Genomic DNA, 24,604 nt, shown 5'->3' with positions numbered 1-24,604 from the left:
TCCTCAAGATAACCCTTGAGGTGTTATTCCCATTTTACAGATGCAGGAACTGACTCTCAGGTTAAGTAATTTGTTCAAGGTCACACAGCTAGTTAGAAGCAGAAGTAGGATTTGAACTCAAGTCTTTCCTATTCTGAAGACTTTGTTCTCTCCACTCTGCTGTGTAGAGCATTTGGCTCCCAGCTTCCTGAACCTGATCTCCTTCTAGCCCCTGGGGTTCTGGAGGGATTTTTATGACATTGATGCTGCCTTCATTATTAGAAGGCTGTCACTGGGGTGACAGAGAACAGCAGATATGGAGCTGTCACAACGGGAAAAATGAGGTGACGAGGAAGGCACATCATCACTGCATCTAGATGAGAGGCGGCCACAGCTCCGCCTGGCAAAAGACTCCCTGTCACAGTTCTGCTTCAGCTGTGTCCCCAGACTCGTCCTAGCCCCCCTCTTCAAGCAGGTAGAATCCAGCAAAATCTACTGCTGTTTCTGAAGGACGAAGAGACCTTTATGGAAAGGGGCCAACCCATCATCTTTAGAACTGACCAAGGAACCAGTAGAGCAGTGCTTCTTAGCATTTGGGGGTCATAGACCCCACTGAGGATCTGATACAAGCTATGGACCTTCTCTCCAGAAAAACGCACCCATACGCTCACGCTCACACATGTGCACACAAACACAATTTCAGGTATTTTCCAGGCTCTTCAGTCCATCTGTGGACTCGAGATTAAGTAGGCTTTTTCTCTCTGGAGATGCTGGGGGAATATGTTTACGATAAGCACAGTTGCTGACTGTGTTTACCCTTCTGACCTTTTCCTTGTCCTGCAGCTCCTGGAGGAAGCAAAGGAAATGTATCAGTAACTCAGATCCAGTAATTGCTTTTCAAGAATGTCTTTGGAGAGGTTGAAGCCACAGGCCACAGGAGAGCTTTGGCTTCTCTGTATTTAAATTGCTCAGAGTCCTTCATGTCTATCAGGGCATAGGTGGGCTGCCCAGGCACTGAGGAGTGGGCTCTGTGTCTAAAACTCTGCCAGGATGCTGGCTCCCGGAACGCTGGGAGCTCCTCCTTGCACTAGGCTCACTGGAGAATGCTTTGGAGGAGAAAGCCCGTTGCTGCAAGGCCCTGAGGTCCTCCGCCTCCTCTGGAAGTTCCTGTCCCTCCCTGGCGGGAAGCACGTGCGCTCTTAATAGAGCTGCCTAATCACTTGTTTAAACTAGACATTTGGTGCGTAATGACTCCTGGCTGGGATCAGAAAAAGCCATCAGCCATCCTCTGCAGGGGCCAGACCTGCCGGACGTGGTTCCATTGGCTGGAGGAGCAGGGGGTCGTTCTCCCTAAGGCAGTGCCCACTGTGTGGGAGCCCAGAGATGGGGGAACTTCTTAAGGTTGGGCAAAGACAGCTGACACCTTGCTCCCTTCCTTACCAGTTCTCCTGCTCCGGGACACAGGGTGATCCCAGAATGTGATGGAGTGAGAAGGTGGAGAGGCAGAGCACCTGGGGTGGTTTCCCAGCTCTGCTAGGGGCACTCAAAGGGCAGCTTCTGGGACCAGTCTCCTGTGCACCTGACTTGCCACCCAGCTGGAGGAGACAGAAAATCTGCCAGTACCTAAGGCTTCCCAGGCTCTCGGGTATGGCTAGAAAGCCAGCAGATTTGCTATTTGCCCAGAGTTTTGAGATCTGGGGAGAGAGATACTGGAGAAATATAAGCTACAGCTGAGTTAATTATTATTATTTTTATCATTATTACAGACGAGAATGTTCCCCTGTTAATTCCCTGGGAAAATTACTGAAAATGAGCTGGCACCGCCCAGGCTTTGAGCCCAGGAGAGCAAGCAGTGGCAAAATACAGCCTCCAGATCTGCTCCCCTCTTAGCTGTGTCACCTGGCCGGGCACCGCGCCTCTCCCCAACACACAAGTGCACACATGCACACACACAGACACATGCACACAAACATGTGCAGCCCAAGCTGCTCCAGCAGAAGGGAGGGTACGTAGACCCTGGAGCACTTGTTCTTATCTCGGTGAAAGAAAACTGGCCAGGCTATATAGCAGAGCCCTGAGAGTTGGAGGAAAGACCCTCTGCTTTAGTTGTTCTGGAGATTTCTGTTGATAAGCACTTTTGCACACATGCATCCCATAGGCTCCCTCACAGCCTGGCAGTTGGTGTGCTGAAGAGTGAGGGCTCAGCATCACGCAGTGCTGGACCTGGATCATGGCTCCTACACGTACTAGCTGTGGGACCTGGGCAAGTTGCTTAACTTCTCTGAGCCTCCATTTCCTCTTCAGTAAATATAACTACCACTATCAGGGGGTTGTTATGTGGGTTAGATAAGAATGAAGCTTCGTGAAAGGCCCAGTACAGAGTAAGTATTCAATGAATTTTACCTACTAAAATTCAGAGAAGATATTCTTATCCCCATTTTACAAGTGAGAAGAAACGGGCTCGGTGAGATAGTCCCATAGTTGGTAAGCGGTGGAGCTGGGATTAGAATGCTGCTGTTTCCCTGGGAGATTTACATGGTGGCAGTATGGACTTGGGCATCCTCCCGCTGCTGCCAGCTCGTCCTCCCTGGCCTGCCTGCACACATGGCCACCCCTCTGGGGACTTCTCAAAGAGGTCACCTGGACAGCACCTGCAGCTGTGGCTCAGTCTCTGCCAGGTGGGGGTGAGGGAGTGGGAATGGGTAGAGGAGACCCGGGAGCCAGGAGGAAGCCTCAGGGCCTGGTGGGGGCAGGGAGACGATGGTGATGGATGAAGAGCAAAGTGGGGGAGGGGTGAGAAGAGCGGGGAGCGTTAAGAAAAGAGGTGGAGGCTGGGAGAAGACACAGCCCCACAGCTGGCTCCTGGGGAGCCCCGTGGCTGGACTCGTCTGGCTCCGTTTGCTGAGTCCTGAACGCACCTTCCAAGAGGAGCTTCCTGTTGGGTAACAGTAAAGCATCCTTAAGCTTGGTGGCAAATCCAGCCATTAAATTTATTTTTCAAATATAATGTGATTGAATTTATGGTACATGAATTATATCTCAATGCTGTTATTTATATATAATTATGTAATAATTATATATACATATATATACCTACATATGCATATACATGCATATGTATAAGTTTATATATATATAAAATGGGGTTGTTAAGAACACTGGTTCTTACCCCTTCCTGGTTGTATGAGCTTGGGCCCGAGGCTTAACTTCTTTTAGTCTCAGTTCCCTCATCTAAGGATTAAAAGAGGCGATGAGTGGCAAGTCCCTGGCAGAGAAAAAGCCCTTCATGGAATTAGCTAATTGTTTTGCATCTGTTTTAGCGGGACAAAGTGTATGCCGTTGCCCCTAGTTTAGGATTAAGGAAACTGAGCCCAAGAGAACTGTCTACAGGTCTGGAGGGCAGGCACTGGGTGGAGCTCGGCGAACGTCTGCAGAGTGAAAGGCGTTTCGCCCCTTGCTGCTACAGCTCCGGGCACCCGAAGAGGCTGAGGAAGCAGGCCCTGTGGCCCAGGGGCCAGCTGGATCCCAGGGGGACAGTGGGCCTCCCCAGAACTGCTGGGGCTGGGCTGGACTCCCCTAGGCTTGCTCGCACAGGAGGGACTCTGACAAGCCAGGCGCTGAGAGGGCTGCCAGGGAAGGGAGGCCTCAGGGTGGGATCCTTGGCAGGCATGCGAGCCCCAGACACGCTTCCGCAGCCGGGAGGCAGGAGCCTGGGTGGGCTCCCTCTTGGGGCAGATGAGCTAAAATGCAGTTTCTTGGCAAGACAGGCCTTTTTTATTTCAACCTGTCTCTCACCCAGGAAGTGCTTCCCCACATCCAGCCACAGCAGCCTGTGGTCTTTCATCTGGTTTCCTGACCTCTGGTCCTTAGAGGAGATGGACTTGACTTCAGGTCCCAGCCAGACACTCTCCCTGAGGCGGCCAGGAGGACAGGTTGGACCCCCTGAACGTGCCAGCATGTTCTCAGCACACGCGCTTGGGTGTGACCTTTCGCGAGGCACAGTCACACATTCTAGGTGTGGTGGGTTAGGAGGTCAGGGTCCTGGAGAAGGCCTAGTCCCACCCCGGCTTCACCCTGGAATTATTTTCCTAGCTGGGCGCCTGGAGTGGAACCCATTCCAAAGGTTGAAACAGGAAAAAATCACCAGCCTTAAGAGGTAACAGGGAGCAGTGTTGTGAATCTTGGCCTCTGCAGTCAGCCTGTCTGGGCTTGCTTCTCTGCTACATACTACTTACAAGACCCTGGGCAGGCTTCGTAATATCTGTAAGCCTCACTTTCCTTATCTGTAGAATGGGGCTGCCGGAAGTTCCTACTCCGAGGGTGTGGGGGGATTCAGTGAGACCCTGCATGGGAAACACTGAGCTTGGTGCCGAGTGGACACTGAAGCTCGGGTTGGAGGCCTGGCCCTGAGATAACGCGCTGAGAGTGCCCTGTGAATGGTGATACACCCACGGGGTCAGTGCTGGTGATCATACCGCCCAGACTGCAGCCAGCAGACCTTATGCCATGGCCTGACGCTTGGGCTGGGGGGAGCAGGCAGTCACAGTTGGGGTCCCCCTACATTCAGTGAATGCATTCATGAAGCAGAAAGGAGGCCAGAAAAAAGCAAAGAAGAGAAAAGAAACCCCAGCAAATTCTCCTCTGTCCTCCCCCAGCTCTGCAGCTCCTGGGGGAACTGAGCTGCATAATACAATGGGATTTAATAAAATGCCTTTAACTCACAAAGTTTGTCTGCTGCCAGCTCCTTAATTAAATTGCCTAATGCTGCTTTGCGATGGCAGCACAAACTCCTGTGTTTAAAGAGCACGGTGTTGCCATGGCACTCCCCCGACAGGACGAGCCAGCTGTGGAGGAGCATACAGATGAGACGTGGGGCCTGGCCCCTGCCCGCAGTATCCAACACACACACACACACACACACAGACACACACAGACACAGACACACACACACACACACACACACACACAGACACACACACACACACACACACACACACACACACACACACACACACACACACAGACACTCTCTCTCTCTGCAATAGACTCTGGTCTGGTTTTCCTGGGAAATGATTTAATCCTTGCTAAGAAAGAGGAGACTCGGGGCCATTTGACCAGAGCACAGCTGGCCAACTGGTACGGCAGTGGGTCCCAGGCCCAGCCCTGCGAGGCCTGGGCAGCCAGGTGTCCCCCTAGCCGCCCGCTCCTACAGCACGCAGCTGCCTCCATTGCCCCTGGTGCACCATCCAGATCCACTTGTCTCCGTGTGATGAGGCCCAAGAAGGGTGGGTAACACTGGATGAGAGTCTGATTGGTTTGATGAGAAAGGTGGAGGGTGGAGGAAAGAGAAAATCACTTGCTTATGGATTTTTCCTTTAGATGCAGTGTTTCTCAGCCCTAGCTTCACGGTAACACCAGTTGGATATTTTCCCAATATTTTATTATGAAAAATTTCAAATATACAGCAAAGTTGAAGGAATTTTACCGTGAGCAATAATATACCCACTACCTAGATTCTACCATTAACCTTTTACGAGACTTGCTTTATCACATCGCTTTCCATCTATCCATCAATCCATCTTATTTTTGGTGCATTTTAAAGTAAATTGCAGACATGAGTACACTTTTCCCTAAATTAACAACTATGGAGTTCAACTTTATTTTACAGTTTTGTTTTTCTTTTGATGTAAAATTTACATACAAAGAAATCCTGGGGAGTTTTAATTCCATGCCTGCATTGTACCCCCAGAGATTGATTTTAACTGGTCTGGAGTGGGATGTAGGCATCAGTATATTTTAAAAGATCCCCATATGAATCTGTGGTGCAGCCAGAGTTGGAAAACAGAGATGACAGGAGACAAAGGATTGTAATTTTTTTCTCCTAAGGAGAATGTGGAGCTCTGGTTGACCTGTCCCCTGCCTATCCTTCCAACCCCACTCCCCTTTCCCCCTGGTGCTCTCCGTGTGTACATCACATGTCCATGTTTATGCTTCTGTTAGGATGGAACTCTGTGTACATGTGAATCCACTCATTCTCACGTTAGCCTTATAAGGTCTCATATGTCCCAATGGCAAAATCCATATCTGTTTCAGATATTGAATGAGTCACAGAGATGAAGCCAAACAAGTTCTCTTATGATGATCAGGGTGCTACGATGACCAGGATTGTGGCAGCAGTGGATGGAGGGATAATGATGCTAGTGGAGGGTGTTCAGAGTGATGTGTGGTGATGACAGTGAGCGAGGGGCCCCTAGTGATCACAGCTGAGGACAACCATGACAGTGGGGCGGTGATATTGGTAGAGATGGTGTGCTGTAGGTGGGGCGACCACCGTGCTGGTGAATCTCAGGTGACAGCATCGTGGTGGTTACCATGTTGATGTTTCCCTTCCTGTGAGGGCATTGTGCAAACAGACGCTCATTCGCCACACTGATACACATCTGGGAAGAATGTTGGTTGTCATGTGGCAGGAAGCTAGCTTGGTCCCCACATTTGAGAACCCCACTGCTGCAAGGTGCAGCTCCTTCCAAAATTTTGAGAGGCCACCTGAGAACCTTATCCCCCCTGGAGCCCTGGAAGAGGCCCCGACAGAGAGGCAGCAGCCCCACATTTAGCCACCCTGTTCCGTTGCACTTTAACGAGACAGCTCCAGCATTAAGTATGAGGGGATCATTAGGAACGTTTATTTAAGATGAACAGCTCTGAGCCAGGCGGACTTGGGATGCCAGCCATCCCGTGATCGATAGAGATTTTATTTGCTGCCTGCGTGGTTTCCTGTTCCTTTCATGCCCGGTAAGCTTGAGGGAGGAGAGAGGAAAGTGCTCTGGTTCCTCTCTTAACCCAGGCAGTAGAGGGCAAAGGGATGCAAAACCCCAGCACTCCTATCTCTCACCACAGTACTTAGCTGGCACCCCTCTGCATTGCCCTGGGCTACGGGGATGAGAATGAGGTTGGGATGCTAAGATATGCTACTTTAAGTATATATATCAAATATATATTAATATGTATATATGAATAAGCCCAGGAATTGATGCTGAAAAATACCTTAATAATGTTGTCCAACCCTTTCATTTTACAGATGAGAAAGCGAGGGCCAAGTGGACAACAAATAAAATCTCTGTTGAGAACGACAATAAAAATACTCTTCGTGTATATAATATCTCTAATGAGGCAAAGACACCTCACACCTGTGATCTGATTGGATCACGCCCTGGGAGCTGGCAAGGAACTTCCTGCCCATCTGACAGCTCCTGAGTCGTTCCCAGATTGTTTCCACTAGCAGTGAGCCTAGGTGGTATTTGTGTAGCACTCACAGCTCACAGCATATTTCACACTCATGTTTTCATTAGATCTGAACCAGATCTCTGGACAGAAAAGATGGAAGGAACTAGTCTTATCCCCGTTTTTCAGAGGCGAAAACTGAGGTTCATGGAGGTTAAGCATTTTGCCAAGCTTGCACAGTTAGTAAGTGGTAGAGTGGGAACCAGAATCCAGGATCCCAGCATGAGTTTACTGGGGCTGCCGTATCAAAGTACTACAAACTGGACTGGATGGCTTAAATAACAGAAACTTAATTGTCTCAGGTACCGGCGTCTAGAAGTCTGAAATCAGTGTGTCAGAAGGGCAGCAGGACCAGGCCGTGGTGTTTCTGAAACCCGTAGGGGAGACTCCTTCTTTGCCTCTCCCAGGCTCTGGTCCTGGCTTCCCTGGCTCGCAGCTGCAGCACTTCAATCACGATCTCCATCACCACACTGAATTGTTCCTGTGTCTCTGTGTCTGTGTCCAAATTTCCCTCTTCTTATAAGAACACCAGTCATTGGATTAGGGCCCACCCTAACCCAGTATAACCTCATCTTTACTTGATTACATCTGCAAAGACCCTGTTTCCAAATTAAGGTCACGTTCACAGGTTCTGGGAGTGGGACTTCACTGTATCTTTTGAGGGGGGGGCACAATTCAATCCGTAACGATCCCTGACCTAAGCCAGTGGCCTTCCACAATGCAGTTTGCGTCCTGTGCTCCATCCCATTCATCGTCTTCTGCTACCAAGGACGAGGTACTGCCCTCTCCTGCAATGCAGAAAGTGGGGCTGGCTGGGAGCACTTTTCATCTTCTGCTCTTGCCAAATGATTACAAGCTACTAAGGTGGACTCATGAAATATGGGCAGGCTTTTTGTCCTTTTTATTCCCAGGCAGTAAAAATCATTAAGGCTTGCTCTTAATTAGTTTCATTTCGAAGCTTCTAAATATTGATTTAACCTACACTCCTTTGTACTTGCTGTAGTCACTGAATTATGCCTGTTATTGATCGTGAGATGGAAGTGCTTCTATCCACCGGGCCCCGGGCCCTGGAAGGCACTGGTCCCCCAGCGGGTGTGTGGGGCTCAGAAGGCATTGATGGGCTTGGAGGAAAGAAGCCCCTGCCGGATTGGAAAGGGCCTTCCCTTAAAGAAGGGCTGTTCAGCTTAGGCCTGGGGCCAGTTTCTTTCTCTTGGGCTGGCCCAGGCTCAAGGGAATTTGAATAAGAAGTCAGCTGGAAATCTCCCATTCCATTCTGGGCCTGAAGAGAGCTGGGCAGTGGGAGCCGGAGGAGGGTGATGTGGGGTCGGAGCATAGAGCACGGGCTTTGGCAGCCAGCCAGACCTTGTCTGCTTCCCGGCTCTACCAGCTGGGTGTTCTTGTGCAAGGTACCTACCTATCCTCCACATCTGTGAAATGGGGCTAGTAATCCCCACATCTTACTGTGGTTTTGAGCATTGAGGGCAACCACTCATTTCAGAGCCCAGCCCAAAGCCTGGCTCATAGGCAGTCCTTGGTCAATGGCTACCATTATTAACATTGCCGTCCCACTGAGAAAGTAAGTCTGGACTTGGAAGCATACTGTCTTTTAGCCCTGGCTCCGTTACTCGTTTGCTGTATGATCTTGGGCAGGTCACTTAATATCTTTTCCATTAAAATGGGGATAATGGCATCTATGACCTTGCAAGGCTATTGTGACTATCACTCAGGATCGTGGAGATGGAAGAATTTAGATCGCAAGGTGGTGCAGCCAGTCATAATAGATAGTATTGATGGCTATAGTAGTCGCTGCCTTAGATGCCCTCTGGGCTGCCCTCTGCCTCCAGTATCATGTCCAGACTGTTCTGGCTCCAGCCTCTCCACCTCACCTACACTCTTGGAAACGAAGGGGGACCACTCAGTTCTTAGAGTTCACTTCATCATTTTTATCCCAGCACCTTTGCTCCTGGTGTCCCCAGTATGTATAGAATGGTCTTCTACCATCTGTGCATCTGCTGACCTAGGCAACACTTCCCTGGGAGGTTTTGTTAAAAACAACCTTATTGAAGTACATTGCATACCAACAAATCTACCCATTTTTAGTGTATAATTCAATGACTTCTAGAAATTTCCTCACAGAATTGTGTTCTCTCCTCCAGACTATGCCCCTGTTGCTCTTGGTAAGTGCTTCTGTGACACCTCTTATCATACTTTAATAGAGTGTTTTGTTTTGTTTTTAAATTTGTGACTCCCGCCTGCCCTCCCCATGACCTTGTATCCCTATCCCCTCACAGCGCCAGCATACAGTCAGGGCTCTATTAATGCTCATTGGGTAGAGAGCTTCCTTGTGGCTGGGACAGAGAAGGTGAGAGGGGTCTGGAAAACTCAACTCTTATCTATCAGGATAATGATAAGGAGTTCATCATACACATAGGTTTTGTGTATTTTTAATAGCTTTTTATTTATTTATTTTTGGCTACATTGGGTCTTTGTTGCTGCATGCAGTCTTTCTCTAGTTGCGGTGGTCGGGCTTCTCATTGCAGTGGCTTCCCTTGTTGCAGAGCACGGGCTCTAGGCTCATGGGCTCAGTAGTTGTGGCACACGGGCTTCAGTAGTTGTGGCTCCCGGGCTCTAGTGCGCAGGCTCAGTAGTTGTGGCATGCAGGCTCAGTAGTTGTGGCTCGTGGGCTCTAGAGTGCAGGCTCAGTAGTTGTGGCACACGGGCTTTGTTTCTCTGCGGCATGTGGGATCTTCCCAGACCGGGGCTCGAACCCGTGTCCCCTGCATTGGCAGGCGGATTCTTTTTTTTTTTTTTTTTTTTTTTGCGGTACGTGGGCCTCTCACTGTTGTGGCCTCCCCCGTTGCGGACCACAGGCTCCAGACGCGCAGGCTCAGCAGCCATGGCTCACGGGCCCAGCCGCTCCGCGGCATGTGGGATCTTCCCAGACCGGGGCATGAACCCGCGTCCCCTGCATCGGCAGGCGGACTCTCAACCACTGCGCCACCAGGGAAGCCCTGGCAGGCGGATTCTTAATCACTGCGCCACCTGGGAAGTCCCCACGTAGTTTTAATTGAACGTTCCTAGCCGGCACTGTTCTCGTTTACAGAATTCTAATCTCATCTGGAGGGTCCTTGGAGGTAATCTAGCCCAGTGATTCTCCATGCGCATACATCAGATTCACCTGGATGGTTTCCTCAAACACAGGTAACTAGGCCCCACCCTCTGAGTTTCTGATTCTGGAGGTCTGGGGTGGGCTTGAGAATCTGCATGTCTAACAAGATTCCAAGTGAGCTGATACTGCTGGTCCAGGGACCTCAACTTTAGAACCACTGCTCTAGCCCCACCTCCTCATTTCACAGATGGGGAGCCCAAGGGCTAGAGAAGTAAGAGGACACACTCCAAGGTCTGTCTCAGGCCAGAACTAGAACCCAGCCCTGTCCTGTCCCATGTCCTTCACCACCAGTTCTCATGCCCTGACCTATCCTTCCCACCCTGACTTCAGAGAAGCTGGATAGGGGCACAGAAGGTCGGACAGGGCTTCTGACAAATGCTCTCCACAGGCCTGACCCCGAGCTGGGGAGGGGTGATGGGGGGGCTGCTGCGGGAGAGGCCAGCGGGACTGAGGAGGGGAGCAGGGGAAGAGGAGGGCCACGGGAGGGGAGCGCGTGAAGGCGTGGGCAGCGCAGGCCTGGAGGAGGCGATGAGGACTGACGGGCCATTCTTACTGCGGTTGCGGATGGAAAAAAACCCACTGCGGGGCCTCAGCTGTAGCCATTTATCTCTCAGGCCTGCCCGAGACAGCTGACAGAAGGAGAAGGCAGTGAGCCACACCGAGACCAAGGCTCCTTCCGCCTCGTGATTTATCCCGGGGCTTCATCTGGCAAACCTGCTGATGAAACGAGTCTCCTTTTCTCTCCGCCTCATCAATTTTCATTCTGATTTCATTTTCTTTTTCCGTTAGAAGAGCTTTGGCCTTTCTCCTCGTTTAACTGGTCTGTTCCCCATTTGCTCTGCCTCTTTCTCCTCAGCCACCCGGGCCCCAAACCCTCTCCCCAGGCATTCCTCCCACTCTCGCCATGCCTTGGTGCTCCTCTCACTATTAGTTCTGGGCTGATGAGTCACAGAGTTGCCCTCGAGGGACTCACAATCTGAGAGAGGAGTTGAGCATCACAGTGGATATGGGTTCTTCAAGGATGGGAGAAGGAGAAAGGGATTGATTAATGGAGCGTGGGCGGTGGTCAGGGAAGACTTCAGAGGGGGACGGTGTGAACTGAGACTTCAGAGATGGGAATACACAAGCGGTGACACGGACTTGTGGGCGAGGCCCCTGCATGTGCAAAGGCACGGGGGCAGGAAAGAGCATTGCTTGCATCTATCTGAAGGCTTCCCTCTCCTTCCGCTGCACCTAACTCCCAGGGATCCACTGTGTCTGAAGGGCTGCAGGAGGGCAGCCTTTCAAGAATGCTGCAGGGTCTGCCCAGCACCCCCGGCTAATTCTAGGAAGGGCAGGGAAAATTATAGGGAGAGAGGTGGGAGAGGCTCGAGGTCAGTAGCTGGGCTTGGCTGCCCCCCTGGCTTGCGCCTGCGGCCAGTGTGGAATGTCCGCAGGCTGCGGTCAAGCTGGGACATTTAGCGCTCTGCTAGGAGGGGCCCTCTCGACCCTTCCAAGGAGCACCTGGGCAAACAGAGGAGCTGCTCACCTAAGGCAGGAAGAGTGAGCTGTTGGGTGAGAGTGTGTCAGACATTGGTGATCTGTAAATGAACTGAGTTCTAGAGCCTTCTCGAGTCCTAAAGACTAGAACTGGACCCTGGTTGGAGGCCCCGGGGAGTACTTAAAGTTGACCCAGGAGAGGGCAGCTCCGTCAGGAAGGAGTGTCAGACTGAGATGGAAGGGTTCCTAGGAGAGGCTGCCTGCGTTACAGGCCACATGACCATGGACAGGCCGTCTGGTGTGGGCCTGGTACACAGGTGGCCTGGAAGCCAGGGGCTGTGCCTCAGACCAACCGAGGTGGATGAAAAGGGAAGAGCGCTCCGGTGAGCGCCAGGCACTTAGCAGGCATCATCCTTGCAGATTTCCCCCCATGAGGTAGGCTCTCTCCCTGCATTAGAGAGGAGGAATCTGAGTAAGGATGCTCGAGGTCATACAGCCAGCACCAGGATTCGACTCCAAAGCCCTCCTTTGAACCGCTAACCTAAGATCTCAGAGTGTCCGCAGGATTTCCAGAGGGGGCGCCTGAGGGAGTCCAGAGGGGGAGGTTCGTCTTAGGGTGGAATCCAGAGGCAGAAAGTTAAGTCAGAAGTGCCTTCCCAATCAAGGGAAGGGCTACAGTGGCCATGCAGTGGCCAGAGCCAGGGCAGGGGAGCCCGGGCGTGTGCCTATAGGAGGTGCGCTCTGGACCTCCTTCACGAGGCCAGACTCAGGTCCACCTGCTCTTCAGGAGCTCTGAAGCAACCAGCCCCCTTCTGTTCTCGGGCCCTGCCCTACCTTGCCTTTCTCTCTCTCCTTCCGCAGGTATCTTCTGAGCTCCTACCATGCGCCAGACTGTTGGAGGAACTGGCCACTTGGAGCACAGTTCTTCCCCTGAGGGCCTCACAGTGTGCAGGGAGAGACAGACAGACAAGTAAACAGCCAGTGTATGATGGAGGGACGCTGAGGCCCCAGAGGAGCCCAGGAGAGGCATGGAGGGGTCAGAGAAGGTTTCCTGAGGATGGGCAGATAAGTCAGCAGAAGGCTGGCGACGCGCGGCGGTGGAGCTCAGCCTGGCGCTGCTCTCCAGGCCCCTGCAAAGCTGGCTCCACTCCCCTGAAGCCTCTTTGGTGCAGTGCAACCAGACAAAAAATGACTGTGAGCTACCTACTGGCGCCTTCCACTCCTACTTAAGAAATAACGAGGCAGGCTCCCTTCCAGGCAGCAGAATTGCAACGCCCTCTGTCCAGGGCCAGTCCAGAGGCCTGGGAATGTAGATATTTCTTCCTGGGAACAAGTCCCTTCCCTCCCGGGCCGGGAAAGGGTTTTTACTGGAACTGACTCTTCTCATTGCAGAGGGGAGGGGAGGGCAAGGGTAGACAAGAGAAACCTCATCCTTTCACCAGGAGATGCCCTCTATTTTCCTCCCTTCTCTCCTCCGGTCTCCCCAGTATCCTCCACTCTTGGAATTCAGCTTCTGGCACCAGAATCATGGAACTAGAAAGGGCTGGTGTGTGAGACACAGCTGGGTTCACACTCAGGCTCTTGCACATTCTAGCTGTGGGACCTGGGTCTGATCCCTTGTCTGCACTGAGCGTGAGGCTTCTCTTCTAAAAAGTACCTACTTACAGGGTTGTTGGGAGGATAGGATGAGGTATCTCTAAAGTGGCCAGCAAATAGAAATCCTGCACACAGAAGGCACTCGGGGGCGTCGTATCCTTTCTCTGACACTTTGATTTATGTCATCCTTCCAGTGGCCTCAACTAGAGTTGAAGGGACTCACCTCACTCAGAGAGGCTCTGCAGACTCATCATTTTCAAGCTTTTATAGCTGCGACTCAAGGGCAAAAATGCATGATTTTGCATCACATCCATCTGTACACAGGTGTGTGTGTGTGTGTATGTGTGTGTAAAACAGAGGGGAAAAATTTCTCAAAACAACTCTTAGTCTAGCTACATACAATGCACTCTATTTTCTATTTCATTTTTTTAATGTACATTTTTATCCACTTTAAACTGTTTTCATGACCCACTAATGGGTTGCGATTCATAATTCATGGCTGTAGAACACCTCCCACCCTTACCAGGAAATTCTGCACTGCACTAGGCTCTGAGAAGACAAAAATAAATAACAAACCATCCTTTCCTCCAGGAGCTGACAGCCTGGTTGAGAACACAGGCTCTCAGAATGACGATAAGGAAGGTGCTGTTACCGTGGAGGTCTGTTCAGAGTCTCCGGGACTGCGGTGGGTGTAACCACCCTTCTAGGAGGGCCTCTGGGAACCTGTCACAGAGGAGGTGGCATTTGGGATGGGTTTTTACGGCTGAAGAGGAGTTTGATAGTTGAAGTTGGGGAGAGGTTTTGCTGGTTGAGTGAGAGGCCCGCGGAGGAGAAGGAAATAGCAAGTCTAGTCTAGGAGGAGCATGAGGTGCCTGGGAATGAGAGGGTCACTCAAAGGTGAGGAGGCTGCTGTGAGAGTCAAGACAAGAAATGAAAAGGGAACGTTAGCATGAGCACTGTGGTGGGTGTGTGTGAGGTGGGAGGGACGTGTCACCATGGTGGAGATTTCCAGTCTTGGAGACTGGTGGATGGCAGTGCCTCCTGAGCAGGTTTGGTGGGAGATGTTGGGCTTGGGACAAGTTGAGTGCAAGGAGCCTCTGAAATGGGCGAGTGGAGAGGTCTGGGGCAGTTACAAGTGAGTCCGGGTCTCTCCTTCCTGGTCACTCCCCAATTTGTCCTCTGCCTGGTGCCCCAGATTCTGTAATCAAAATACCTAGGGGTCTGGCAACAAAAAGGGCCCAGCAATGCTGCCCCAGGAGGTGGCCAAGACCCAGCAGGGCTTTGGGGAAGGGCTGCCAGGAGGTTATCCTGCCATCTTCTTGTCTCAAGGCAGCATGACACTCACAGGCCCAAGTCATAGGATTCCAACCGGAGAGGGGACCCTAGGGCATAGAGCAATTTCTAGATACGGGAGTTGTAAAACAAGAAAGAGGAATCAGTCTCCCTTCCTGGAGATCGCTGATTAAGTGTGAGACCCTGAGAAGCTATAGCCACTATGAAGCAGGAGGATGAATTAAGTGAATTTCAGGTCTGAGGTTCTGGCGTTCCCTAAAGCCAGAGTCAGCTGTTTCCAAAGACCCTGGTTCCAAGTTGCGATGGAGAAGGAAGGGGAATTCTGGGCTTAAAAGATGAAACTGATGGATGATGATAGAAGTCAGGACAATGGTTAACTCCAGGTGGGGGCTGGACATTGACTGGGAAGGGCCACACAGGAACCTCGGGAGGGCTGGAAATGCTTATATCTTGCTGTGGGTGGTGGTTGTACTGGTATCTACTAAGGTAGAAGTTCATCAAGCTGTGCACTTGGGATTTGCGCCATTTATGTACTCTCCTGGACGTACGTTACACCATAATAGAAAGAAGAAGTTTAGGACGAAAGGTGAGAGACGAGAAGTAGGGGCTAAGGTGGGAGGAGAGGCAATGGTGAAGGGGGCAACGAAGGCAACTAAGAGGCACGTCATAGGCCTTGCATCCTGGCTCCTCACAGCAGTTCTGTGAGAGGGTCTCATCCTCACTTCCCAGCTCGGGTCGTCTAACTTTGTCCAAGGTCACCCACAGTGAGCGGCAGAGCCAGACTCAAACTCTGATCACAGAGCCCAGGCTCCTTCCGCTCCACCACTCCTGCTTTGCATAAGTTATTTATGGAATTCAGACTCTGGAAGACTAGATAAATGCTGAGGTCTCCTCCAGCTCTGAGGTCCTGGCTGTCTGTGATTAAATGAGAGGTGGGAGTGAGGGGCCATGCTCACCTCTCGGGAGGAGCGGAGGCCAGGTGTACAGATGGAGGGATGGCCTCCCCCACCTCTGCATCCCCCAACCCAGCGCTTATCTGCTGGTGAGGAGGCCGGAGTTTATCAGTGCTACACTCAATTATGCTGCCCTTCTGTCTCCGCAGCTCAGGGAGACCTGGCACTGAAGCAGCAGCGAAGGCCAGGCAATTGATCACTGCCACTGGCTGTTCCTCCCTCCAGAGGGCTCCCAGCTCAGGGGGGGGCTGGGCAGAGGCTGTGGGGAGGGGAGAGGAGTTGGGGGAGGAGAGGCTTGGCATCCAGCAGCCCCCTGGAGGAGCAACGCTGTCAGTGCTGGCAGGAGCCCGGGACTGTACTGGGGGCAGGGCCAGAGATGGAGGAAAGGGAGAAGAGCAGCTCTGGCTGCTGACGTCAGCTTCTCCAAAATTCTTCATTTAGGGCTTTGCCAACGGTTGCAGTTTAATGGGGAGTGTACGGGATCAATTCCATACTTTCTGCTAAATCCAGAGCCGCTGCCGGGAGGAGGTGGGTCCGTTGGGGCTTGCAGAGCCAGCCCTTCCAAGAGAAACTTTGCTCCTGGAGCGGGCAACCCTGCTTCCCCTGTCACTGACGGTCATGTCTCCAGCTGTCCCTGAACAAAGAGGAGCAACCAGCCCCCAATCCGAAGGCAGGCTGAGGTCTCTGTGCAGCCTGCTGGCTCTGTCTGTCCCTGTGCTTCCAGGCCCAGCCACACACTCAGAGGAACAGGGTCTTCCCCATGTGTCCCCCAAGGAAGTCACTCTAGCCAGAAATGAAGGAATGGTGTCTGAGGGGCCCCCTCAGGGAGCGTTGGGGAGGAGCAGGGGACCCATTCGTCTCTGAAAGGACTGGCACCTGAAGCAGGCATTCTGGGCCACCAGCCCTGCACTCTGCTCCTGTTAAGGCGGGCGTTGAGCTGCCAGGCAGTGAACCTTGGCTGGGCTGGTGGGGCAGGTTACAGAGTCAAAGACCTGGGTTTGAATTCTGACCCCACCATGTCAGAAGCTGTGCAAGCTCTGATGTGTCAATTAACCTCTCCTTGCTTCAGTTGCTTCCCCTGTAAAATGAGACTAAACAATCCCTCTCTGTCTGCACACAGGGTTGATGGGAGAGTTACACACTTCACAATTTGTATCCACTCACCAGTACCCTCTGCATGCTCAATCCTACACTTGGCTCACCGGGAACACAAAAAGCATGCAAGACATAGCCCCTACGGCAAAGAGCTTGAAATCCAGTTGGGGAAAACGCACGCGTGATAGTCTGAACTCCTGCTCACCCCGGGAGATTATAGATAAAAGACAATTAGCTTTCTCTGCAGCTCCGGGTCCCAGCAGAAATTGCTAATCAAGCCTGCATGAGTGGGCCATGTGCAAGACAGCCTTCAGTGGTGATGGCAGGTGAGTGGGCAGCTCTGAGTTCTATCTTGGAAGGGGCTGTGTGCTCAGCAGTGACGGGGAGGACTTGTCTGGGCCTTTGCCAAGCCTTGGGACCAGAGGTGTGTACGAACATGAGTCATCCAGCCGCTGCCCGTCTCTGGGCCGCTGGTCGCCGAGCCCCAGCCCGAGGCTCCTGGCTGAGCGGCTGGAGCTCTGGCTCACCACCCGCCCCCCAGCCCAGCCACAGGGGCGAGGAGGAGGGTGAGCCTGGAGTGGAGGGAAAGGCGAATCTCTGGACGTTTTTAATGAACTTTTAAATGGCTTCTCTATCCCATCCATACAGTTGAGCATCAGTAGGACAAAGGTGCCAGGACAGAGATGTTGGAGGAGGAACCTGGGGCTCGGGCAAGGTCTGAAGGCCCTCTCCACCCACTGCAGCCTCCTCTCCCCTTAACGAACTGTCTTGGGCTCTCCTAATCATTTTACATTTTTGGTCCTGCCAGAGTGGCACTCTTAAAGGCGTGACGTTTTATCTAGTCCCGCTCACAGCTCCCCATCCCACCTGGGGGCGACCCTGGGCCCACAGTGGGCAAGCTTAATAGGGGCTTGTTGAGTCCTGGGATCCAACTTCTATCCCCCACTAAGAAGTCCTATAGCTGGGGAGCTTCCCAGCCCTGGGAGATGAAAGAGAACTAAGCCTTGCTGAGCTCTCTGTGTGCACCACACCCAGTCCCTTTAATCCTAATGACAAGCTCATTTTACACATAAGGAACAGATGCTCAGACCAGTGAACCTTTCCCAGGGTGCTCTGGTAGGAAGTGGTAAGTAACAGTGAGATCTCTTTGCTGGTGGGTTCTACTTTCTTGGGTGAGGCCTGGGCAGGAGGCAGGAGCCTCTGGTGTGTACGTGTGGCAGGACCACAGCCCTAGTTCCGTGACAGGGTCATCCCAGGACTCAGCCTGTCCCTGCTGCCTCTCCACTCACATAGCGCACGGCAGAATCCCCCCCACTCTTCCTGACCACCGCTCACCGGCCCGGGTGGCTGAGTACTCCAGGCTCCCCTCTGCACGTGGATGCGGGTGTGCACGTGTGTTTGCCCTGAGTTTTATGTGTCAGTGTACACAACACCCCCACTCAAAACCTCTGTGCATTTTAAGTCATGTTGTTTTTCCCACCTTCAGAAATAGCTGCAGAGGAAGGTGGGAAGTAGTCGAATGTAAAGAGGCGTGCCGCTCCCTTGCTCGAGGGAGGCCTCCAACTGCTCCCCTCCCCGGCCCCAGCATCCTGCAAGTGGGATGAGGTGGGCAAAGAGCCCCGCTGGCCAGCTGAGAGGCACTTGCCTGGAGGGTGGTGGAAGACAGCTCCCAGCTTCCTGCAGCTCCCTGATAAGGAGTCATCTCCTCAGGGGACAAGAATGGGCACCCAGCCTGCTGCTTCGGCAGCCAGTACAGCTCAGGGTATCCAGGGTAGGTTCGGGCCAGATCTGGGGGCAGAGAAGTACAGTGTAAATGGCACAACCTCTGAATTCGTGTCTCCCGACATTTACCAGCTGTATGGCTTGAGCCGAATTCTTTAACCTCTTCCAAACCTCAGTTTCTTCATCTGCAAACTGGAGGTATTAATGCTTATCTTGTAGACTCTTTATGAGGGTTAAATGAAATAAGACACAGTCTTTGAAAGGTCCTGGCAAATAGCAGGCATTCAATAACTGTGCACTCCACTGATGTCTGCAGCTGGAAAACTACCCAGTCAGACCTCCACTCAGGAGTCAGACCAGGCCCAGGGGCCCCCTTTGGTTCGCCCTTCTCGGTTCTAGGCCAAGGCTGGACTTTCGTCTAGGGCGAAGCATCTTGGCCATGGGTTCTTCTAGAGAACCAGGATCGATTGTCCATACCCAGGAGGAAGGAAGAGCAGGGGCTTGGATTCTAGACTGGAGTGGGGGTAGGGACCCAACCTCCTGGAGGAAGGGGCCCTGGGACCACAGAGATTGATTTATACGATCAACCCTCACTGGGCACCTGTCCTGGGCTACAAGCGTGATGATGAGCGAGACAGGTCCCCAGTTGGGGAGACATTTCCACATGATGTGATCAGGGCTGTGACAGAAGAAAGCATGGAGTACTGTGAGAGCACAAGGCAGGCCCCTTAGCCATCCAGGGGTGGGGAGGGTTAGAAGCAGCTTTCTGTAGGAAGCGACTGACCTTAGGTTGAGTCTTGAAGAACAACTGAGAGTTGTCTGGGAGACAGGAGCGGGGGGTGTTGGGTAAATATGACCTGAAAGGTTGGTCACAGTGAGTCAGTAGGATGGCAAAAGCCAGGAGAATTGGCTGAGGCCAGATCACATATGGTCAGGACTGAGGTGCTCAGACCCAGGCTTCTTAAACCCACCAGCTCCTGGCAGTTTGGCTAGGCTACAGGGGAAGGGAAAGCCCCTGCCTCCAGGTAGGGAAGTTGGCAAAAGCCAAAGCTGTCCCCTATCCCAGGAGAGCCTAAGCAGACCCCAGGTGACCACCCCACTTCCCCAGCCTGTCTGGGTGTGGGGTCAGGGTCCACTGCCTTTCAACTTGCCAAGTCCTGGGAGCGCACCCTGGAATCTAGAAGCCGCATTTGTTTCTACCACCCTCTACCCACACTGCTCCGAGGGATGTCTGAAAACTGTCGCTTTATTTCCCATTCACTCAGTGAGGAGAGATGTGAGGAAGGTTGGAGAATCTACTCCACATCTCTCTGGGCTCAGAAGGACTCTGAAGATGACAATTTCAGCCATCCCCTCTCCTCCACACACACACACACCTTCTGCGAGTTATACTGGAAGCTTCCAAGGCTCAATCTCTTGCCCCTTCCTTGAAGACTCCCAGTCACTCCCCCTGCAGATCAAAGAAAAGGACAACAAAGCCTAAGGACTGGAGGACAGAATCCAGGAGCCCTGGCTCTGATCTTGTCCACCCCTCTCAGCTCCTTTGACCTCTTGAGTCAAACAGGGGAGACACAGGAGGAGGGAGTAGATTCTGCTTCTCTGCAACCTCCTTAACTCTGCATCCTCTTCTTCCAGGGCTGCCCCGATGGGTCATGGCAATGAGTGAGCAGACCGAGCGCCAGTGGACAAGGATGGAGAGCCGCACCCAAGAGGGCAGGAAGTGATGCCCACCCATCCCCGCATAGAATGACTGCCCAGGGAGAGTGGTTCCCCGGGCCCTGGCAGGGCTGCTGACCCTCAGCCTGCAAAGCGCTAAGAGCACAGGGACTCCAGACTCTTCTTGTGGATGGTCCCCTGCCCTGCAGCTCCACCATGAGGCTGCTTGTGGCCCCCCTCTTGCTAGCTTGGGTGGCTGGTGCCATTGCCACTGTGCCCGTGGTACCTTGGCACGTGCCCTGCCCCCCTCGGTGTGCCTGCCAGATCCGGCCCTGGTATACACCCCTATCGTCCTACCGCGAGGCCACCACCGTGGACTGCAATGACCTATTCCTGACAGCTGTGCCCCCGGCGCTGCCCGCAGGCACGCAGACCCTGCTGCTACAGAGCAACGGCATCGTCCGCGTGGACCAGAGTGAGCTCGGCTACCTGGCCAATCTCACAGAGCTGGACCTGTCCCAGAACAGCTTTTCAGACACCCGAGACTGTGATTTCCGTGCCCTGCCCCAGCTGCTGAGCCTGCACCTGGAGGAGAACCAGCTGACCCGGCTGGAGGACCACAGCTTTGCAGGGCTGGCCAGCCTTCAGGAACTCTATCTCAACCACAACCAGCTCTACCGCATCGCCCCAAGGGCCTTCGCCGGCCTCAGCAACCTGCTGCGGCTACACCTCAACTCCAACCTGCTGAGGGCCGTGGACGGCCGCTGGTTCGAGATGCTGCCCAGCCTGGAGATCCTCATGATCGGCGGCAACAAAGTGGACGCTATCTTGGACATGAACTTCCGGCCCCTGGCCAACCTGCGCAGCCTGGTGCTCGCAGGCATGAACCTGCGGGAGATCTCTGACTACGCCCTGGAGGGGCTTCAAAGCCTGGAGAGCCTCTCCTTCTATGACAACCTGCTGGCCCGGGTACCGCGGCGGGCGCTGGAGCAGGTGCCTGGGCTCAAGTTCCTAGACCTGAACAAGAACCCGCTCCAGCGGGTGGGGCCCGGGGACTTTGCCAACATGTTGCACCTCAAGGAGCTGGGGCTGAACAACATGGAGGAGCTGGTTTCCATTGACAAGTTTGCCCTGGTCAACCTCCCTGAGCTGACCAAGCTGGACATCACCAACAACCCCCGGCTGTCTTTCATCCACCCCCGCGCCTTCCATCACCTGCCCCAGATGGAGACCCTCATGCTCAACAACAATGCTCTCAGTGCCTTGCACCAGCAGACAGTGGAGTCCCTGCCCAACCTGCAGGAGGTGGGTCTCCATGGCAACCCCATCCGCTGTGACTGTGTCATCCGCTGGGCCAATGCCACGGGCACCCATGTCCGCTTCATCGAGCCTCAGTCCACCCTGTGTGCCGAGCCACCAGACCTCCAGCGCCGCCCAGTGCGGGAGGTGCCCTTCCGGGAGATGACAGACCACTGCCTGCCCCTCATCTCCCCCCGCAGCTTCCCCCCCAGCCTCCAGGTGGCCAGTGGAGAGAGCCTGGTGCTGCACTGCCGGGCGCTGGCTGAACCAGAACCCGAGATCTACTGGGTCACTCCAGCTGGGGTTCGACTGACGGCTGCCCGGGCAGGCAGGAAGTACCGGGTGTACCCTGAGGGGACCCTGGAGCTGCGGAGGGTGACAGCGGAAGAGGCAGGGCTGTACACCTGTGTGGCCCAGAACCTGGTAGGGGCTGACACTAAGACGGTTAGTGTGGTTGTTGGCCGGGCTCCCCTGCGGCCAGGCAGAGGCAAGGGATGGGGTCTGGAACTCCAGGTGCAGGAGACTCACCCCTATCACATCCTGCTATCTTGGGTCTCCCCACCCAACACAGTCTCCACCAACCTCACCTGGTCCAGTGCCTCTGCCCTCCAGGGCCACAGGGCCACTGCTGTGGCCCGCCTGCCACGGGGCACCCACAGCTACAACATCACCCGCCTCCTTCAGGCCACGGAGTACTGGGCCTGCCTGCAAGTGGCCTTTGCTGATGCCCACACCCAGTTGGCATGTGTATGGGCCAGGACTAAAGAGGCCACTCCTTGTCACAGAGCCTTAGGGGACCAACCTGGGCTCATAGCCATCCTGGTTCTCACCATCCTCCTGCTGGCAGCCGGGCTGGCAGCCCACCTTGGCACTGGCCAGCCCAGGCAGGGAGTGGGTGGGCGGCCTCTCCTTCCAGCCTGGGCTTTCTGGGGCTGGAGCACCCCCTCAGCCCGGGTGGTATCTGCACCCCTTGTCCTGCACTGGAATCCGGGGAGGAAGCTGCCCAGGTCCTCAGAAGGGGAGACACTGTCACCACCATTGTCACAAAATTCCTGAAGCTCAGCCTGTTCTCAGCAGCAGAGAAATAACTAGGACTACTTTTTACCAGAAGGGAAGCCATCTGGGCCAGGTACCCTGCCAGGAAAGTAACATGGGTCCACGTGCTTGAGGCCTGGCAGCTGGACCAAGACAGCCAGCTTTGTGGCCCTAGGGGGTGCTCCTGCGGCCTCCAGAAACGGCCCTTACCTTCTGAGGGCTCCTCCGCTGCCATTTGAGGAGCATCTCCAAGGAACAGGAAGGACCCTGGCTAAAGCTGCCCACCTCCCCAGTTGTCTGTGTGCCCAGAGGCTCCTGGGCCTGGATGTCCCCCGCCTGTGTCCTCAGGCCCTTGGCCCACAGGATGCGCCCCCTCCTCTTCTCTGTCTCTGTACAGTCTCAGTTGCTTGCTCTTTCCCCTTCTGGGCAAGAGCTGAAGGAGGCCTCTCCTCCCCACCTCGGGGGACTGCTCCCAAAGTGGGGCCCCAGTTGGATCAGGAGGACACGTGGGAGAGGGATGCCCAGGAACGCCTCTTCTCGGCACCCTTCTGGCCTGCGCTCTGAGGTTGACTTTCTATAGGCAATTTTGTACCTTTGTGGAGAAATGTGTCACCTCCCCCCAACCCAATTCATTCTTTTCTCCTGTTTTGTAAAAAATAAAAATAAATAAGAATAACAATAATAAGGGGAGGGGAAGGAAACAAAACAAAAATAATCCTTTGAATACTGAGTATGACTAAAGAGCTCTCTGCTCTGAATCTCTTAAAAGCCTGAGGGTGACAGAAAGGGGCTGGAATGGGAGAGGAGGGAGGAGAGAGAGAGGAACGTGGTGCGAGAGAGCACAGTTTTTCCCTTTAGGTTTGAATTCTGACCTGCCAGGCGCCTCTGGGCCTGCTCCCCAAAGGGCCTGGAGATCTGGAGAAGAGAGACAAAGAGCAGGAGAGGCTGGCACGAGAGGAAAGAAGAGACAAGGAGAGGGAGGGAGAGGAAAATGGAGGAAAACCTGGAGATGGAGAGAGTGGAAATTTCCATCACCAAATGTTGTCACCCCTTCTCTTTCTGTGATAAGCAATTAACATGCCAGTGCATGGGAAGCACTTCCCATCCTATTTCTAATTAAACCCAAGAGGCAGAGTCATGCAGAGAATTGCAGATCATCAAGACAGCAAGAACTTGGGCTCACTGGGGCAGGAGAGGGTTGTGGGGTGACGGAGGATTTGGGGAGGGGAAGGCTGTGGGACAAGAAAATTGCTGCATTTATCTTTCTGGTCCATTTCAGTATAAGCTGCAGTGAGCCTGGTTTGCTTTTGCAGTATTTTTTTTTTCATGGATTGACTTCTTAGGACCAAATGTGAAGAGAAACATCTTTGGAAAAGCAGAAGAGCCAAGGGGAGGGGCTGCTGCGGCAGCCGAAGGGCGGTTCCAGAGCAGAAGGCCGCTGGACCACAGCTCTCGTTTCTGAGATGGGTCTCTTGAGACCGAAAAGAAGCACCACGTGAACCTGACGTCTTCTGCGCTACAGACACGTTTAGCAGACTCATAGGAAGCGGGGTCTAAGTCACGCTAAGGTTGCAAATGTAGACACAGATGGAAGCCAGACCAATAGAGCATCAGGCCCCATGGAACCTAGAAAGAGAACACTCACCCCAAGCCAGACGATGATGCTTCTCTCTCGGTAAACACAAAGAGAGCAGGGTTCTCTGAAGACCTTCAGCAAACAGCCACTTTAGAAGCCTTTTCCTCTTGGGCAGAAGGGTTCTCACACATCAGCCTGCATCAGAATCACCTGAGGGCTGGCTGAACACAGACGGCTGGTCCTACCCCCAGAGTTTCTGATCTAGATTTGGGTGGGATCTGAGAATTGCATTTCTAACAAGTTTGCTGCTGGTCTGGGGACCACACTTGGAGAGCCGTGGAGCTCCAGCCTGCGGTGGTTAGAATGTTTCACTTCCTCTGTTCAGGGTCGCAGCTTTTCTCTACACAGCAGTACAGGTTATGGTCCCGTGAGAGAGTTGGGGCGGGGGTGGAAGATGGCCCCTCAGCTCCT

At 53.4% G+C, this 24,604-nt stretch overlaps 1 protein-coding gene across 2 annotated transcripts in view; it reads left to right on the top strand.

Moving 5' to 3' along the window:
* The window catches only part of LRRN2 (leucine rich repeat neuronal 2), a 63,940-nt gene extending 40,058 nt beyond the window's left edge, over positions 1-23,882 (top strand). Inside the window, exons 2-3 of one of the 2 annotated variants that reach the window (XM_049707333.1) lie at positions 10,364-10,461; positions 20,203-23,882. In XM_049707333.1, the coding sequence (XP_049563290.1) occupies positions 20,440-22,578 (2,139 nt within the window). In that variant the 5' untranslated portion in view covers positions 10,364-10,461; positions 20,203-20,439 and the 3' untranslated portion in view covers positions 22,579-23,882. The remainder of the gene's footprint in view (positions 1-10,363; positions 10,462-20,202) is intronic. The other variant, XM_049707326.1, reaches the window with a different exon arrangement.
* The last annotated feature ends 722 nt before the right edge of the window (positions 23,883-24,604 follow it).

This window comes from Orcinus orca, chromosome 1 (genome assembly GCF_937001465.1).
Source record: "Orcinus orca chromosome 1, mOrcOrc1.1, whole genome shotgun sequence".
Classification (NCBI taxonomy): domain Eukaryota; kingdom Metazoa; phylum Chordata; class Mammalia; order Artiodactyla; family Delphinidae; genus Orcinus; species Orcinus orca.
The sequence above is the reverse complement of the archived record's forward strand: the minus strand, read 5'-3'. Positions and strand labels throughout refer to the sequence as shown.